This window comes from Cajanus cajan, chromosome 5 (assembly GCF_000230855.2).
Source record: "Cajanus cajan strain Asha chromosome 5, NIPB_CcT2T_4, whole genome shotgun sequence".
In the NCBI taxonomy this organism is placed as follows: domain Eukaryota; kingdom Viridiplantae; phylum Streptophyta; class Magnoliopsida; order Fabales; family Fabaceae; genus Cajanus; species Cajanus cajan.
The window spans coordinates 7,729,781-7,748,237 of NC_138521.1; the positions used below are offsets into that span (position 1 = coordinate 7,729,781).

Here is an 18,457-nt window from a genome sequence, read left to right on the forward strand (position 1 = left end):
AAATGGTTATTCAAGTTGAAGGAGGGAATTTCAAGGGTGGAAAAGGATTTTAACATTGCTTTAGTTAACAAAGGTTGTGTAATGTAAAGTCAATCCAAGGTGGAGAATTGTTAGTTGGCTCAGGACTTTATGTTGTTAGCTTAGTATAGTTTCTCTTATAACATGATTTTTGTATAGGTTTAGTATGGTTAGTGCATTGGTAGCTAACATAGTATTGTTTTTGTTATTACCTTATTACAAAATGTAACTAAACTAGGTAATGAGTAGAGATGCTAAGAAAACCTATATAAAGCTTGTAATGTGATTCTATTCAGAGTAATGATAATACAAAAAAAAGCTATAACATTCACAACATGACTCTTTCTTTCTCTCTCTCAATTTTCTTTGTTTCAACATTTTCTTCCATTTCATTTTTGGTTTTCTGTAAATCATAGCATTTGTAAAGGTCTATTTCTATATCAGATAGGGTTTATATATTCATTTTTTTAACTTTCAAATTTGATTTAATGTTGTTTGTTTACAATAGAAATTACTTTTGATTGTAAAACATTTTAAACCTTTTTTATTAATACAAAACATGAAATTTGTGTTATTAGATTCATCCTAATAAAATTATAGAAACTCAAATAATATCCTAATTAAAAAAGACTATGTATAAAAATTGTGAAAAGAAAATCTCATGAGCAATTGATAAAGAAAGTTAACAAACAGACAAAAAAATTGGAATTCTAAAATCAAAAAATATTTATTGTTTCAAAATAATATAAATTCAAACTTAAAAAATAAAAAAAATTAACATGAATACTTTGAAAAGTAAATGATAAAAAGTGAATTTAAACAATAAAATAAAGATAAAAACTTCTATTTAACTTAAAAATTAAAAAGAAAATGAATGCAAATAAAATATTAAAAAATGACCCAATTTGAATTTGAAGTGGTCATAATTTCACAAGAGAGGGGGAGGGCGGGTGAGGGAGTTGAATTGACTTAGTTTTTTTTTTTTTTCTGAAACTTTTACCTTTCTAAACTTTTACTCAAGTTGTTTTGGTGTTTCGAAGATCTAGATATAAATGACTTAGTTACTCAAAATAATAATATCATTATTCATGAGCTTATGTTCAAAAGAATATAATTATCTTAGATGATATTTTAGTCAATGTTTATGCTTAGAACATCATTTACAAATCAAAAGTATTTCTCATAAAATTAATGTTATAAAAAATTACTTTAGGCTATCGAGGTTTAGTATTCAAAGGCTTTTGTGTTATTTATTATATTAAAAAAAGATATAGTTCAAAATATTATTCTATCTTAGAAGTCTATTAAGCACTCAGAAGGTTATTGTACTGATGGTTATGCTTAGAATATATCAAAACTCTTATGATGCATATGCAATATGTATGACAGTTAATAACACAGTGTAAAAGAAAGGTAAGAGAAGATTGTACACAATGATTTTATATTGCTTCATCCAAAACCTAGGGTTACATCTAGTCCTCGCCAAAACTGATGAGATTTTCATTAATATTACCAACACCATTATTGGATACATTAACAACAATACCAATTCTCTACTAGATTTCCTTGCCAGCCACTTTAGACTTCAAAAACTACCTCACCACAACACCTTCTTGGTCTTGGCTTGGAGCACCCACTCAACCATGACATTCACTTGTTCATAGGATAGACAATTTAGTATTTTTTGCCTCTATAGACATCACAAGTATTCTACACCTTTCTAGAAATCGCAAGTATTTTCCACGTTTCTAGGCATCACAAGTGTTGTCCACCTCTTTAGGCATCATGAGTATTCTCCACCTCTCCAAGCATCTACTCAACCATAAAACCCACCTATCCATGAGAAATACAAAATACAAGCATTTTTTTCACCTTTTCAGATTGCCGAAGTATTATTTCATTCTAGCTTTTCTAGACTATCATCTTAAAGACTCTCTAAGCTACCCACATTCCATGGATTCTCCCTATCACTTTTCTCACAACCAAACTTTTATCCATTTGGGTGATTTGGGATAAAAACATATTACATACCAAGAAAAAGTGTTTGGGGGTAATATATAGCTAATCAACACTCATGGTTGGAATTTTCATGGTAGATGTGTTGTACTTCACTCCATTTTCTGCATTTTCAATTTCAAAGATGTTTTGGAGTAGAGAGGAGTTGATTAATGACTTTGAATGATGCAAAATTTCTCCTCTATGTTTTGTAGCTATATTTGGTCAATATATACAGGCCACATGGGATGAACTAGTCGTTTGAGCATGTTTGGTTCCTTAAGTTCTATGGTGAAATCACATATTTTTCTTACACTAGCAAGGCTTTCCAAACAAGGTGCCTTTCGCACTTGTTCTATGTTTCATTTTCTTTGATATGGAACTTTATTGATATAGTCTCTATAATTAAGTATTTTGACTCTTCAAATGGCCAAATTATTTTTTTTGTCTTCATAAAACTTGTAGGTAAATCTATCCTTGATCATTAAGAATTGATTTCATTTTATTTGGATCTCTATAGCACAAGTTATTCCCAAAACATTGTAGTAGCATCATATTGTTCTAGATAGATCATCATTTTTATATTGTAGACATAATTTGTCCATGATAGAGACCTTATTATCCCAAGACTTCTTCATCGAAGTTGTAAAAAAAATTCTATATTTCCAAAGCCACCAAGTCTGGCTAAAAATCAATCCAAATATGCTCAAAATATTGCACTATAGTAGTGCTGCAACTCAAAAAATTTTCATTTTGATTACCATGTTTATCCATGATATAGGTTTTTCCAATGCACGATTTATTCATAAAAGGTTGCAAATAATTATTTTAGCTTTCCACAACCATAAATTTTGGCTCAATGATCATATCTACAGCTCAAGATATATGCAAAATACAATAGACATGGTTTTTAGTCTAGATCAACATCATATGCAACTTCATTTGCAATTTTACACATGATCTAATCCATATAAGCTCTTGACTTATTCATGAAGAATGTAGATACTTCTCCAGGCTTTTCATAACCACCAAGATTTCCTCATATGAGTTCCTAGATCTTAAAACATCAAATAAATAGACTTCATAGTCTTTTAAAGATTTTCACTATTGAATGCATAGTTGAGACATTCATTCTGAGTCATTTTGAGTTCTACATTCTAAAACTTCATTATAATATTTGTGTCAAATTGATTCTATTTTATTTGGCTTAAACTTGTTCTTTCTTGTCCACAAGTCATTTTGAATCAATCTTGAGTTTACTTTAACTAATGTTATGAATTAAAGTTGTCAAAATGAGCCACAACCCATGAGTCAATCTAGCCCATCAAGGGTTTGAGTCGGGTTAGGCTTAAAATATTTTGCAAATTTTAGTGCTATTGAAAATTCAATCTAGCCCACTAAGAACCCGACTCACCATGAGGTTGAATCCATGGTGAGCCAAGTTGGCTCACCAACCCACTAATGCAAAAATAAATGAAAACGAACCTATAGCCCAACCCACTAAGGCTTTAACATAAAAAAAATAATTAAAATCCAATATGCCTAGCCTATGAAGGTTAGGCAAGGAAGGGAGGGATGGAGATGGAAGGTTACTTGATTTCATTCACTTAGGCATTTCGTGTTAAGAATTTAGGGTTTTGTCTTTCGCGTTCTTTTTCTCCTTTTTGATGTCTTTGTGCAGCAACACCACGTGACCACCATCGTGCACCGTCACTGCCCGACCGCCGCGTTCCACATCCACAGACTCTTCCACACCACACACTACCACCACAAGTGCACTACCGCACAACCGATATGTTTCACATACACAGACTCTTCCACACCACACACCACCATCGTGCGACGACCAATATGCAACTACCACCACATGATTTCCATTGTGCGACCACCATCGTATACTACCATCGTTTCACGCACAACCTATCAACCCCTTCCTCTTCCTCACCATGCATTGCCCCCACGTGATTACCCTTGTGTAATTACCACCACCATCCACCACTGTTTCACAAAGAGCCATGTTCCTCTTGGTTGGAAATTTTAGTTTCCAATTTGCATAGCTATGCCTAGCTAGAAATTAGGGAATTTTTTTTAATTTTTTTTTAAATTAAGTGAGTCAACTCGTTAAACTCATCAACCTGTGGTGGTTAAGCCAGACTCATTTTTTATAAGCTCACTAGAAAATGAGCTAGGTTGGGTTGACTCACCTATTGGTCAATCTGTGGTGGGTTGGGTCAGGCTGAGCTGGGTGTCCCATTTTAATAGCTCTATTTTGAACATACTAAGAAAACTCATTAGTAACCTAAATATCAAAAGGCTAATGAATTTTTTTTTTGAAAGGCTTGTCATAATTAAAATATAAAAGGTTTAGACTCAACAAAATTGACTTATAAAATGAAAATTGACTTATAAAATGAATAGGGTGAAATTGTGTCAAGATGCATATAACTTGTGTGGATAAAACTTACGGTCTCAAACGGACGAAAGCCACTCAATTCTCTTACATCAATTTGCTTACATACAAACACAAGAAATTATTAGACAATTCTAAATAACAAGTATTCGTGATTGTATCTAATTTTTGTATGATAATATCTCCATATTTATGTTTCTATACATAACACCTAAATACTTAATTTACTAAAATTTAGAAAAGTAATTAATTTGTTGATAAAAATAAGTTAATCTTATTTTTATATATTTTATACATTATCTTTGAATTGCTTTTTTCTCTTAATTTATGTTCACCTCTCTCCTAATTAAGTAAAGTGCATGTCATACACTATTTTTTTTTCATAATTAATACGACACTCCTTTAACTAACTAATTACAATGCACATCTATTAAAATGTTTATAACTAATTTATTTCATAAATTAAAAGAATATGTTTTAATTAGAGTATTTTAGTCTAAAAATAATTTACATTAAATACTATCAATTATATTTTATATATAAAAAAAATAAATAATTGATTTAACTTAGATTTTATAAATAAAACATAAGTAGTATATTTTTAAATATTTTAATTTATGATGAAAATTCGATTATATTTTATATAAAAACTAATTAAAAACAATATAATGATTATCTATATTTTTTTTTGTTAAATTATAAATACTTTTTGGGTTGTGAGACCCATTTCCTTACGTGTCTAAACATGACTAGTCACAAGTAGTCAAGTTCTACTTTAGATACTTTATAGTCCTACTTTAGTCACAAATAGTCATTTCCTCACATACACACATGGCCATCATCATAGATAGTACAGTTTGGCTTCTTAGTTAAGTTGTCTTTGATGCGGCAGAAATTATTAGATACTTTACAAGTTCATAATTTTAATTAATTACTGTAAGGCACGTATTTAAATATTTTAATTTATAAAAAGTTTAATAATCTCTAATTATTATATAGAAATGTAAGTCAATATCACCCCACAGTCAAGTCCTCTTGGTTAACTTCACACTTGTTTCTCTTCCGCTTCCTCTTCTTCTTCTTTGTGTGAAAATCACAGTTCAACTAGTGATGGGTAGCCCAGCTTCAATGCCTGTGGGATTCAGATTCCACCCAACTGATGAAGAGCTTGTGGGTCACTACTTAAAGCACAAGTTGCTTGGTAACCATTCCACAGTGCATAATGTCATAGCTGAGATTGATGTATGCAAGTTTGAGCCTTGGGGCTTACCAGGTATTGTATTTATAACTCGTCAATTAGGATGGAAAAAAACGTGCCCCCCTTTTCTACTTTAATGTTCTTGATTAATATTATAGTATTATTGATTGATTAATCTCTAGTATTTTCTTTTTTTTTTTGGTTATTTTGTTCTTCCATAAACTGTGATGATAGCATTTTCCAAGGTAAAATCGGATGATCAAGAATGGTTTTTCTTTAGTCCTCTTGGTTTGAAGTTCACAAAGGACAGAAGGAAGAAGTGTAACAGGAAAACCAAAGCTGGATTCTGGAAGCCAACTGGTAAAGACCGTGAAATTAAGAGCCGAGGCAGCAAAAATGTCATAGGCACTAAGAAGACTTTGGTTTTCTACAAGGGTCGTAGTTCTGATGCTCTCAGGACCAAGTGGGTTATTCATGAATATCATGCAGTTACCTTTCCTCAAGACAAGGTAGGGAACGGAATGTTATTATTTTGCTTTACCACTTTGTTATTACGTACTTGATCAAACTTGCCTGTCTTTGGAATTTGTGTGTTTTAACTTTTTGGCATTAAAAATGACGACTACACCTTAAATTAGGAAAATGTTTGAATTTCCTTAGATGTTTTACTGGTGGTCATTTTCACCATAGAAAGTTAATGGCCAAGTTACTTAATTGACACGGACAATTGTTTAGTTTTATAGTCATTTAATGTGTTGGCATACAAACCAATTCGCATATCTTTCTATGATTATAACAAAAAAATGATATAGTGATATAAAAAAGACAGATTCTAAGGCATAGGATGTTAGGTCTTTTTTGAAGGGGAGGATTGTTGATATACAAACCAAGTCTCACATCTTTAGAACCACAAGAGAAACAAAGGTTTCATAAAGCATATACATATTTCATTAGTTAGAGACTTTTTGGGTGATGATCAAAAACAGAGTCATGAAGGTGAAAGTTTAAAGTGGACAATATCCAAATATTGTGAAATTGTGTGTGCAAATACCATGATAAAAATAAAAAGATATAAGCCTTCTTTTGATCAATATATCCTCTCAAAGACAAATACCGTAAAATAACCCTTACATAATGATCCAATTTTTCTCATGTTGGATTGTTTAGTGAGATTGATTATTCATCACTAATTTCAATGAGAGATCACCTTTTCTGCTGGTTTATCTTCTTTTTTTTTTTTTTTTTTTAATGTACTGGATGAAGAATCTACCAAAGCTTTTAGGCTAAAGATTTTGAAGCATGATATTTGCTTGTCTTATGTTGCACAAAGGACAAATATGTAACAAATTAATGTTGATCATTTCTTCACTTTATGCAGAGAGATTTTGTCTTGTGTCGCTTAATGAACAAAGCTGAGAAAAAAGCAGAAACGGAAACTGATAAATTGATACATGGTGAAGGGGACTCAAGTAACCATATTGTTGCTGACTTTGAGAACCAAGAAACTGATGATAAAATTCCAAATGTGAGTAGAAGCATCCTTTATGGGGCATATTAAGAACTGATTCTAAACATATGGTTTCTATACTTAAACAAACTAAGAAGTAACACTTGGTTCACATTTGTTTCAGGTATATACTTTACCAGAAGTGAATCTGGAATCAATCTTTCCAGCACCTCCTCAAGCAGAGGAATATGAATTGCCCTCAATTCAACAATCTACAATTTGCATTGAACAAGAATCATCTTCCCGAGGTTCTTCATTTCCCAGTGCATATATTGGGGAGAAAAACAATACTATGCATATTCAAATGGAAACCATTGAAGAGGAAGACCATCTTGATAATATATATATCGATAAGTTCTTGAATGAAATTTTAGTTGGCGAGGATGCCTTTAACACTAATGAAACTATACCTGCTTTTGGTATAGAAACAATAACTGCTCTGAAGGAGGCATATTATGAAAGCAAAGAAACAGATGGTGAACCACTATCTGCACAGGTAAAGATTATTCCTTTAGAGTGAAGGGGTGTACTTTTGGAGGATAAAGTACTTAGTTGGAGAATAAGTCCCATATTAATGGGATAGAAACATATAAATCTGTTAAAAACAAGATCAAGGGTATATAAGCAAGATGGTCCTAACTAAGCCCACTAAACACACTTGGACAAACAAATTTTATAATCTTTGGTTAGAGCATCTGAAACACTATTCATATAAACGACTCACTTAATCTCTTTGAGTCAATACAAGCCACCTCAATTTTAAAGAACCTACTTAATTTTCCCTCAAATACAAATTTCTATCAACAAATTACTTGGTTCACAAATATCTTTTCACTCTTCAATATCTCACAAATATCTTAGTTCACACACAATTCCTAAGCAACCTATAAGGAATGGCTTATACAAGCCATTCTCTTTAATTTTAAGCAATTCAAAATCACATGGGAAATACTAAAACAATATTTAATTGTCAAGCAATCCATAAGCAACTACCATTAAAAATGCTCTTAGAAGATCACAAGTTGAAATTATAATAAGATACAAGTACGTGCATAATAAGCTCTTGAATCGATAAAATCACAATTAATTTCTTAATTAACAGTTATAAATGTTCTTTATCCTCCAAAGTGTATTCCCTCACTTTAGAGGGGTCAAACTGAGAAAAAGCTGTGTAGGGACACTGCTTATAAACACATTGAGAATTACTAAAACAATATTTTATTGTTAAGTAATTCATAAACACCATTGGAAATGCTCTTAGAAGATTACCAACAAGTACCTGCATAATTAACCCTTGAATTGAGGGGTCAAACAAAGTGTATTCCCTCGCTTTTGAGGGGTCAAACAAAGTGTATTCCCTCGCTTTTGAGGGGTCAAACAAAGTGTATTCCCTCGCTTTTGAGGGGTCAAACGGAGAAAAACCTGTGTAAGGACACTACTTATAAACACATCGGGAATTACTTGAGAATTACTGATAATTACTTGAGAATTACTGACATAAAAGTATCAGAGACAAAAACAAAGTACTTGAGAATCAGGGACAGGGTGTCTGCCAACCAAATGCCTCAAAGATTAGCTCCATCTATTTATTTTCTGTTGAAATTGTTATAACATGGCAATATTCTATGCACTAGTTCATCAGTGTGTAATGAACATAGTGGTTCAAGGGAAAACCAAGTAATATCAATGGTGAAATCATCATATTATGATTTCTTGGGAGCGAATGCATTTGGTGACTCACTCCATAGGTACCTTATCCAGAGTGCTAGCCCTGGATATCCGTCACCTTCAAGAAGATGCAAAAGTAAATATCAATATATCATCCAGTGTCAATCAACTTTGTGTCACTGAGAGATGATGCTCCCAAGAACATAGAAAGGGTTTGACCAAAGCTGTACAAGAGGTGAGAAAGCCAAGCTTCTACACCACAGATATTGAGAAGCCTGCCTTTCTGAAGAGAAACATGCTTCATTTAAAGCAAATTTTAACTTTAGCTTGTCATTGTTAAACCTTTCCTCTGTATGATGTATTTTCATATTTTGTAGGCACAGAAGGAAACACATACTGGAGTCAAACGAAGAACAGTTAAAAGCTCAGGGAACCGATGCAAGAAAGCATTCGGAAGCACAAGCAATCAATCATCTACTCTAAATGGAAAGAGTTCTTCCAGATACTTGGAGACTCCTTTGCCAGTGAAATTGTTCAAGTATGACAACATTCAAGACACTACTTCATCAGCATTTAGTGAACATAATTGTTCGAAAGAAAACCTGATTATGTCAACAGTTCAAACAATAAATGATTCTGTTAATGCTTGCCCTCCTTCATTGTCATCTAAAAATGAAGTAAACCAAGAGAAAAAGGGCAGTTCTTCTGCCGAGTTCTGGGAACAGGATGCTTATGATGACTTAATTACAAATGAACCTTCCTTTATTCGCTTAATTAGGGCCAGCCCCTCTCCTTCACCTCCAAGAAAATGCCAAAATAAATATTTTCTGACAACTGACATTATGCATCTTTGTGTCACTGAGAGCTGCTCCAGAAAATCTCAAACAAAGAGGAATATTTTAAGCCAAGTATTATCCCAACAAAAGGTCAGAAAACTAAGCTGTTGCACTAAAGACATGGATAAGCTTGTATTTGTGATGAGAAGCAAGCTTCATTTGAAGCAAATTTAATTTTATCATGTTATGATAAACCTTTGCTCCATATGATGTATTCTGCAGGTACTGAAGAAAACACACACAATAAAGTTAAACCAAGAGCAGAGAAAAGGTCAGGGTACCATTTCAGGAAAGAACTTGGAAACCAAGAACCATCTATCATCTGGGATCATTGGAAAGGGTTCTTTCATTCAGTTGGAGACTCCGTTTGTGCAAAGATCATGGTTTCTCTTCACCTGGAGTTCTGCTTGGTCTTGGCATGGTTTTGATTTTCACCATGACGTGGTGCAAAAGGTGAAACTCAAAGGGGTCTCTTAATGATGCAATCATACTGCATCCTTCTTAACATAATGGAATTTCTGCACTCACAGCTTGTATCTTGTTTCATACTCTGAACTGCTATTGTGCTTTTTAGTCCTCTGTTATGTACATTTCTTGTGTTTTATAAAGCTGAACTTCTATAGTATTCTATGAATGTAGACTTCCTTCAATGTAGCTAATATGTTTGGTGTTTCTTGATAGTATTGTTGAATGAAATAGAATGGCCTATCTGGATTTCTGGATATGCCTGTAACCTCTGATTGAGGTTCATTTAAAGCTCTTCCAACAGCTTGCTTATTTATTTATTTTTATTCTTTTTAAATAACTCTCCCACATGATTAACTTATATAAGATTATAGTGATATTTTTTTTTCTTCGTGAATATAGATTACATGTTCCAAAGTTAACAATTAAGGACTAATCTTTCCTTATTATGATCAGAGACATCATTCTTCGATTAAGAAAAAAAAAACACATTTCGACAACTTTAAGTTGTTTCTTTATTATTTACTACACTCTTGCCTGCCATGAATTTTACACTTTATTTCTTTAAATTTACAGGTGTAAACCGTTAAGATAATGACATTTATATTTGATTATTTTAACATACATTTGATAATTTAACTGAAATAGCTTTTGGATTAAAAATAAATACTATACACTGACAAATGGGTAAAAAAACTTATGGGGTGAGAGAGGCTCGAACTCTCGACCTCAGGATAACTCAACGAAGCTATGAGACCTACGCGCTAGCCAACTGCGCCACCACCCCCCTTTATATTGTTGTGCTCTCTTTTATGTTTTAACTATGCGGATACATGATCACATCAGTCACTGATTAAATTTTAGAGAAAAAAAATATTTAAACCAAGTCAACAAACTAAAATAAAAAAAGATTAGCTTAATTTAGATCTGATTTTTTTTTTTGAATAAATCTAAGTAAAGAATAAGACAAGTATGAGTCAAATAGATACAACTTAGTGACTTACAAGCCTCAAGTTTAAACACTCAAAAGAATGCACACATCATGCTGTAATTCCTTAGATCCATAATTTGCGTGTCTTGGATTCCAAAATTCTACTCAAAATCTAGTTTTTAATTAACCAATTTATCTACATCAAGAAAAAAAAAACATTGGGAACAAAGAATCAATATCAATAGTGCATGGGTCAATGATTCACATGGAATAAAAAATAAATCAAGTCACAAATTTTAAATATCTAAACTTAAACCAAAAAATTAATCAATAGGAAACATTGAACTTCTTATATATAAAAAAGGGGAAAAAAAAGAGAGGAAACATTGAACTTTTAACAAGAGAACAAAGATTTGAGAGAGAATTCAAGATGCAATATATATATTCTATTCCCAAAGTGATTCTTCAATGAAGAATATACAGCAACAATCCACAGCCCAGGCTTTGTTCTCGCACCAAAGACAAATAATTGTGGTATAGCTCAGTAATGAGATGTTGTCACTTGTCACTGAGCAACGACTACAAAATGTGTTTGGTTAGTTAACAAATGCAATCGAGTTAGCAAAAACAAAATGTGTTTGGTTTAGTATGTTTTTTTATATTTGATATTATGAGTAAAATTTATACAATCTATAAGAAAGTTAGGTTCTATATACTAAATGTGCGTGACTCTTTTATTATTTATTGATTTAATTCTGTTAGTAGACCACCAAATCTACCTTAAATGTAGATTTTACTAGGCTCAAAGTCAATTATCAAGATAAAAAACAAACTAATTTTAAATTTGAGAAATAAAAAAAAATTACTTCATATTTTGAGAAGTTAAAACATTAGTATTTAACCCTTTCAATATTATGAATTGTATGACATGGGAAAGGAGAAAAAAAAATAATAATTGGCAAGTGTATTGAGCTATATAAAAATTATAGTACAGAGAGAGGGGTTTTGGATACAGATTACAGAGCTCTTATGGGACATGAAAAATTCGGCCTAAGCTTGTTGGGCCGTGAATGATATGATTGATGAGAAAAATTTATCCACTAATTATCTGTTATGCATCCAGCACTTCTGTCGAATCCTGTCTTGTGTATGCAGCTACGTTAAATTTTGGACTAGCTATTTTACTCTTTGAAGTGCATCTAACGTAGCGAGAAGATTAATCACTGTTATTAACAGTGGATGCTCCAGAGACGAACAAAAAAAAAAAAAAAACACTGCTAGTCTGTTACAAAAGGGATAAAAGGCATATAATAACGTTGATAATAAAGTCAAATTATGATGAAAAGTTAAAAAAAAAAAAAAAAAAAAAAACTGCTTAAAATATATATATATATATATATATATATATAATGGATTATGAAATTATACAAATATTAATTGATGTTATTTATAATTAACAATTATAACTGTAAACAAAAAATGATAAAGTATTAAATGGTTAAACCTCTTGATAAACTTATAATTTTACGTTAACAATTTTTAATTAAAAGGCTCAAAATTAGAGCACGCTACGGAAAACGAAAATACTTTTTTTATTCATAGAAATTAAACTTAGTATTAAAGAAATTATAATAATTTACGCACATTATTTAACCAACTAAGTTAGAGTCTTTTAATAAAATAAATTTATTGATAGAAAATTGTATTATATCAATATATCATTATATTTAACACAGATCTACAAATTTGAATTATACAATAATAAATAAAAAAATTGTCCATAGACAAATTTTTATAGCAGTAGATAATATACATAAACAAAAATGCGTATTTCACTTTATCACAGTATCCTAGGGTGAACTAAATTTTGGATTTAGTTAACCTCAAACCAGTGGTATTTTATTAAGATTATTATCTTAAAAATGTAAAAATTATTGAAATCAAAATTTCATTTTCTAAAAGATTTTTTTTATATGCATTTCCAAATATTAAATCCTAATCAACATATTTAAATAGCAGAACTATCTGTCATCATGTTAACCTTTTGCTGGTCCATTTTTAATAACCTTTGATGTAGTTTAAACTTTAAATGATACAAAAATTAAGACTCCTTCTTTTGTGTTGAAATGAGGTATAAAATCTATCTAGAAATTAAGATTATATGATGCAATAAATACTAACAAGTAGTTTTTTTTTTTAATCATTACAAGTAGTTTATTTAAAAATGAATTTCTTTAAGTAAATATTTGAATTTAAGCTTTATAGTTAACAGAATATAGTTGGAAGAAAATACTATACTAAAAACAGTTAACAAAACTTTTTAGAAAAATTAATCATTTGTGAAATTAGTAGATATTATTGGGATAAAGTTCTACGTCGTTAGAATAAGAAGAAAAATAAAAGTTTATAAAATACATACACACTCTATTGATAAAAAAATCTTTTGGATGATGATTAAAAGTAAAATTATAAGGATCCAAACTCAAAGTAAATAATATCTTGTCATTATTATGAAGTTGTGTATGAAGTAAAAGAACCCTAATGGTAGTATCAAAGCTTTTGGTTGAATTTGGTGACAACTAATAACCCATAAAACAAATAACAATAAAAAAAATATAATATAAAAAACACATTCCATTAAATGAAATGTTAGACCTTTTTATTTGAAGGGAGGATTGTTGGGATAAGGTTTTATGTCATTAGAACAAAAGAAGAAAGAAAAGTTTATAAATCACATAGATGTTTCATTGGTAAGAAACCTTTTGAATAATGATCAAAAACAAAATCATGAAGACTTGGGTTCAAAGAAGACACTAGTTATTTTATCGTTTTGGAGTTGCGTGTGCAAATACCCAAAAAATAATAAAGAAGATATAACCCTCTTGACAAGTATATATTATTCCTCCTCAATGAAATTCAAACCATTACATAACCTCAGAGCTATCAATTTGGACTCTGTCTCATGGGCCAGTATGCAAATAAGGTTAAACTAAGTCTTGTAAAAGATGACCTAAATAGAATCAGACTATTTTGGTTTTACCCGCTAAACTTGACAAGTCAAATGGGTACATGTGGGACTGACTTGCAAACTTACAGGCTAGTTCCACTACAAGAATGTTTCAATTTAGAGTCGGCCAAAAGCCGACTCTAAATCATAAAAGCCGACGTAATATTGTCAGTTATTCGTCGGTTTTTGGCCGACGCTAAATAAGTCGACACAATTTTTTTTGTGTCGGCTAAGCCGTGTCGCAACCCGAAAATTTCCAATCTTGCGACTAATGGTTTAGACATGCTTTTAAAAGTCTCATCAATTAAGGAATGCCCGGACACCAGACTAATCCTTAATTAATGGTTTTGAAAAATGAGTTCATGGAGTCGCCACCAATGTTTTACTCAAAACATTGGAAAAAGAAAAGATTTTTAAAATATCCAATAATGGCCTTGATAACCAAAATTGGGTTCGGGGGTCGGTTACGTGTAGAGAAGGTATTTAACACCCCTACAACGCCCTTAATTGGTACCCTATGACGAAATTAACATTATAAACAATAATAATATAAATATTAAGTCCCTTTTTATTAATGATTATTTACATGCTTGAAATTTAAATAATACAATTAACCCTAAAATGTCTACATGATTGTTTTTATTATAACAATAATTATTATAGATAAGAAATAACAAAAAGGAAAGAAAGAAATTAATTGAAATACCACTTGAATGAGCTCTATTGGATCTTCAAAATAGGGAGATTTTAGGTGCTTTGTGGCAACCTTTCACACTACAGTATGCCTCACAAATCTCAAGAAATACAATAGGAGGGAGAGAGAAGATAGAGATGCAACACAAATCTCAAGAAATACAATAGAGGGGAGAGATATAGAGAATTTTCGTGCTCAAAGGAGTCTTATTCGAAATTTCACTGGCTGCCCTGAGAACTGTGCCCGAGATCTCTATTTATAGGCATCAGATGTGGGCCGGAACGGCCCGTTCTGATTTTGGAACGACCCGTTCCAAACCAAATATTTTAGGCCCTTTGAATGGTTTGGAACGGCCCATTCTAGTCTAGAACGGCCCGTTCCAACCTACAATTTTAGGCCCTTTTTGGAGTCTCGGAACGGCGCGTTCCAGTTCGAGAATGGCCCGTTTCGAACTTGGGAACGGCCCGTTCCGATTTTGGAACGGCCCGTTTCGGGCCACTAAAAATAGTTGATTTGGCTTTTGGGCCCTCTGATGTCCTATTTTGGTGTTTGTATGCCCCCCCGGATGAAATTGGGTGTCTATAGCTGCCCCTCTTTACTTGTCCTTTGGAATAGTTGTGTTGCTTTTTCAAAGGCAAGTAAAGACATAGACATTTCGTCTGGGTTTTCTTCTCATCTCTGTGTTGGTGCTTCTACGTTGCTTCCCTTGGACATGTGTATTTACTCGTATCCTCACCCTTTAGAGCAGTTGAACATTGATTGCGTACTCTGTTGGGTAACAAGGTTGACGAACTGTACACCTGATCTTCAGTCTTCGAGTAGAAGCTCCATTGTTTCTCTTGTGATAATGTGTCCCTTTATTTGTAGCTTGTTTAAGAAGGAGTATTATTATGGCTGGCCTCTCCAGGCTGCCTGCTGAACGGTGAGTATTACTATGCCTAGCCTCTCCAGGCTACCTGCTGAACGGTGAGTATTATTATGTCTGGCCTCTCCAGGCTGCCTGCTGAACGGTGAGTATTATTATGCCTGCCTCTCCAGGCTGCCTGCTGATGTTGAGTATTATTATGCCTGCCTCTCTAGGCCGCCTGCTGAATGCTGAGTATTATTATGCCTAGCCTCTCCAGGCTGCCTGCTGATGTTGATGATGCGATTGCCCTTTTTCTATGGGAGGACGTCTGATGAAGACGAGGATTGCTGGTAGGTGGTGCCCTTGTGATGGTGGGCAAAGGAGTAAATGATGAGTATTATTATGCCTGACCTCTCCAGGCTGCCTGCTGATGATGATGATGTGATTCCCCTTTTCTTTGGGAGGACGTCTGATGAAGACGGGGATTGCTGGTAGGTGGTGCCCTTGTGATGGTGGGCAAAGGAGTAAATGATGAGTATTATTATGCCTGGCCTCTCCAGGCTGCCTGCTGATGATGATAATGTGATTGCCCCCCCTTTTTTTTTGGGAGGACGTCTGATGAAGACGAGGATTACTGGTAGGTGGTGCCCTTGTGATGCTGGGCAAAGGAGTTGATGAGTGACAGGGATTCTAGTGTTGCCCCTACCTTGTGAGTATTGTGATGCCTCTCCAGGCGTAATGTTGAGTCCTTTTGATTCATTGATGACTGATTATTTGATTGTTGATGGATGGTTGTGGAATGAAAGACTGCCCCTAGGTGGATGGGCAGGAGATGTTTGTTGTGTCCCTGTGTTGGTGGGCAGAGAAGTGGATGGCTGACAAGGATCTAGTGTTGCCCCTGCCACTTGAGTATTGTGATGCCTCTCCAGGCGCCTGCTTGTGGTAGGTTTTTTTTCTATTCGTTGATGACTGGTTGTTTATGCTTTCCTGTTTGATGATTGTTGATGCCCCTAGTTTGGGCTGCTTTTTCCTCTTGTTGGGATGATATCGATCGGAACTTATGTTTCCCTTTTTGGCTTTTCTTGTTGAGATGCAAAAAAATGTTGAATGCTTATTTATGCATGATGATAGTTATTGCATATTTTGAATAATTCCCCTTTAATAAAGAAAGTTTTCTAAGTGTGTGAGATGCCTTTTTTAGATGCATGCGATGAATATTTTAGTTTCCCCTTTTTTAGATGGTGGCTTTTCTTTTCTCTTTCCCACGAATGGATTGCTTTGATTGATGTGCAACATTAGTCATATTGGCCGTTTGGTGTATTGAGTAATCTCGGGGCTCCTTTTTTTTGTTTAGAAACCCTAATTTTTGCCTAGGATGTATCCTAGCGGGGATTTTTTGCTCTTTTCATTTGCCCTAATTTTTGCCTAAGACGCCCTTTACGGTTTTTATCCCAGCGGGTCATTTTCATTTTTTTGTACTTGTTTAAATTTTGACAACCATCAACAATATACGTCATTAAGATTGGACAGAAAAGATGGTCAGTGGAGGTAGGATGATTTAAAATGAATAGGTAGTTGAGTGTTTAAGTTTTTTTTTTTTTTTAAACAAACATTTCCTTGGATAATTATTATAAGGCTAAAACCCTATTTTGGTCCCTTATATTAATTGTTTGTTTCAATTTAGTTCCACTTTTATTTTTGGTTTCAATTTGATCCCAAACTAATTAATTGATTTCAATTTAGTCCCAAATTAATTAATTGGTTTCAATGTGGGACTTCCGTCCAAATTATTTAAACGGAGTTAACTTTTGGCCACGTGGATGCCACGTAGATGCATACGTGGATGCCACGTGGATGACAATTTTTTGCTAAAAACCTATTTTGGTCCCTTATAATAATTGTTTGTTTCAATTTAGTCCCAATTTTATTTTTTGTTTCAATTTGGTCCCAAATTAATTAATTGGTTTCAATTTGGTCCCAAATATATTAATTGGTTTCAATTTGGGACTTTCGTCCAAATTATGTAAACGGAGTTAACTTTTGACCACGTGGATGCAATTTTGATCCCTCAAGTATTACAATTGTGCAGTTTTGATCCCCAAGATTTTAATTGGGTAATTTTAGTCCTTAAAGAATTGCAATTGCGCGATTTTGGCCCTTCAATTTTTAATTGAACAATTTTAGTCCCTCGAATATCATAATAGTACGATTTTAGTTTCTCCCATTAAAAATTAATAATTTTATATATATATATATATATATATATATAATGTTTTAAAATTAAAAAATTATTTATCTATTCAAATTAACGTATATTATAATTGTTTAATTTTAAAACATTATATATATATATTAAAATTATTAATTTTTAATGGGAGAAACTAAAATCGTACTATTATGATATTTGAGGGACTAAAATTGTTCAATTAAAAATTGAAGGACCAAAATCGCGCAATTGCAATTCTTTAAGGACTAATATTACCCAATTAAAATCTTGGGGATCAAAACTGCACAATTGTAATACTTGAGGGATCAAAACTGCATCCACGTGGCCAAAAGTTAACTTCGTTTAAATAATTTGGACGGAAGTCCCAAATTGAAACCAATTAATATATTTGGGATCAAATTGAAACCAATTAATTAATTTGGGACCAAATTGAAACCAATTAATTAATTTGGGACCAAATTGAAACCAAAAATAAAATGAGACTAAATTGAAACAAACAATTATTATAAGGGACCAAAATAGGTTTTTAGCCAAAAATTGTCATCTACGTGGCATCCACGTATGCATCTACGTGGCATCCACGTGACCAAAAGTTAACTCCGTTTAAATAATTTGGACGGAAGTCCCACATTGTAACCAATTAATTAATTTGGG

At 32.7% G+C, this 18,457-nt stretch overlaps 1 protein-coding gene and 1 non-coding gene across 2 annotated transcripts; one reads left to right on the forward strand and one right to left on the reverse strand.

The window, feature by feature from the left end:
* Window positions 1-5,302: 5,302 nt before the first annotated feature.
* On the forward strand, window positions 5,303-10,398 carry LOC109803958 (uncharacterized). Its single transcript, XM_020365673.3, has 6 exons — window positions 5,303-5,696; window positions 5,856-6,130; window positions 7,000-7,146; window positions 7,253-7,624; window positions 9,174-9,722; window positions 9,855-10,398. Exons 1-6 carry the CDS (start codon window positions 5,534-5,536, stop codon window positions 10,107-10,109), a joined length of 1,761 nt encoding a protein of 586 aa, XP_020221262.1. The 5' UTR covers window positions 5,303-5,533; the 3' UTR covers window positions 10,110-10,398.
* A 399-nt stretch (window positions 10,399-10,797) lies between these two features.
* TRNAM-CAU (transfer RNA methionine (anticodon CAU)) lies at window positions 10,798-10,884 on the reverse strand. Its single transcript is given in 2 exon segments — window positions 10,798-10,833; window positions 10,847-10,884. It is a non-coding gene; the product is annotated as a tRNA-Met (tRNA).
* Between the last annotated feature and the right edge of the window lie 7,573 nt (window positions 10,885-18,457).

Excerpts from the sequence above, each read along its gene's own strand:
- LOC109803958 (XM_020365673.3), top strand. The coding sequence starts at position 5,534 with ATGGGTAGCCCAGCTTCAATGCCTGTGGGATTCAGATTCCACCCAACT. Across the intron at positions 7,147-7,252 it reads CTGATGATAAAATTCCAAAT|GTATATACTTTACCAGAAGT; the intron begins GTGAGTAGAAGC and ends CATTTGTTTCAG. Across the intron at positions 9,723-9,854 it reads AAGTATTATCCCAACAAAAG|GTACTGAAGAAAACACACAC; the intron begins GTCAGAAAACTA and ends TGTATTCTGCAG.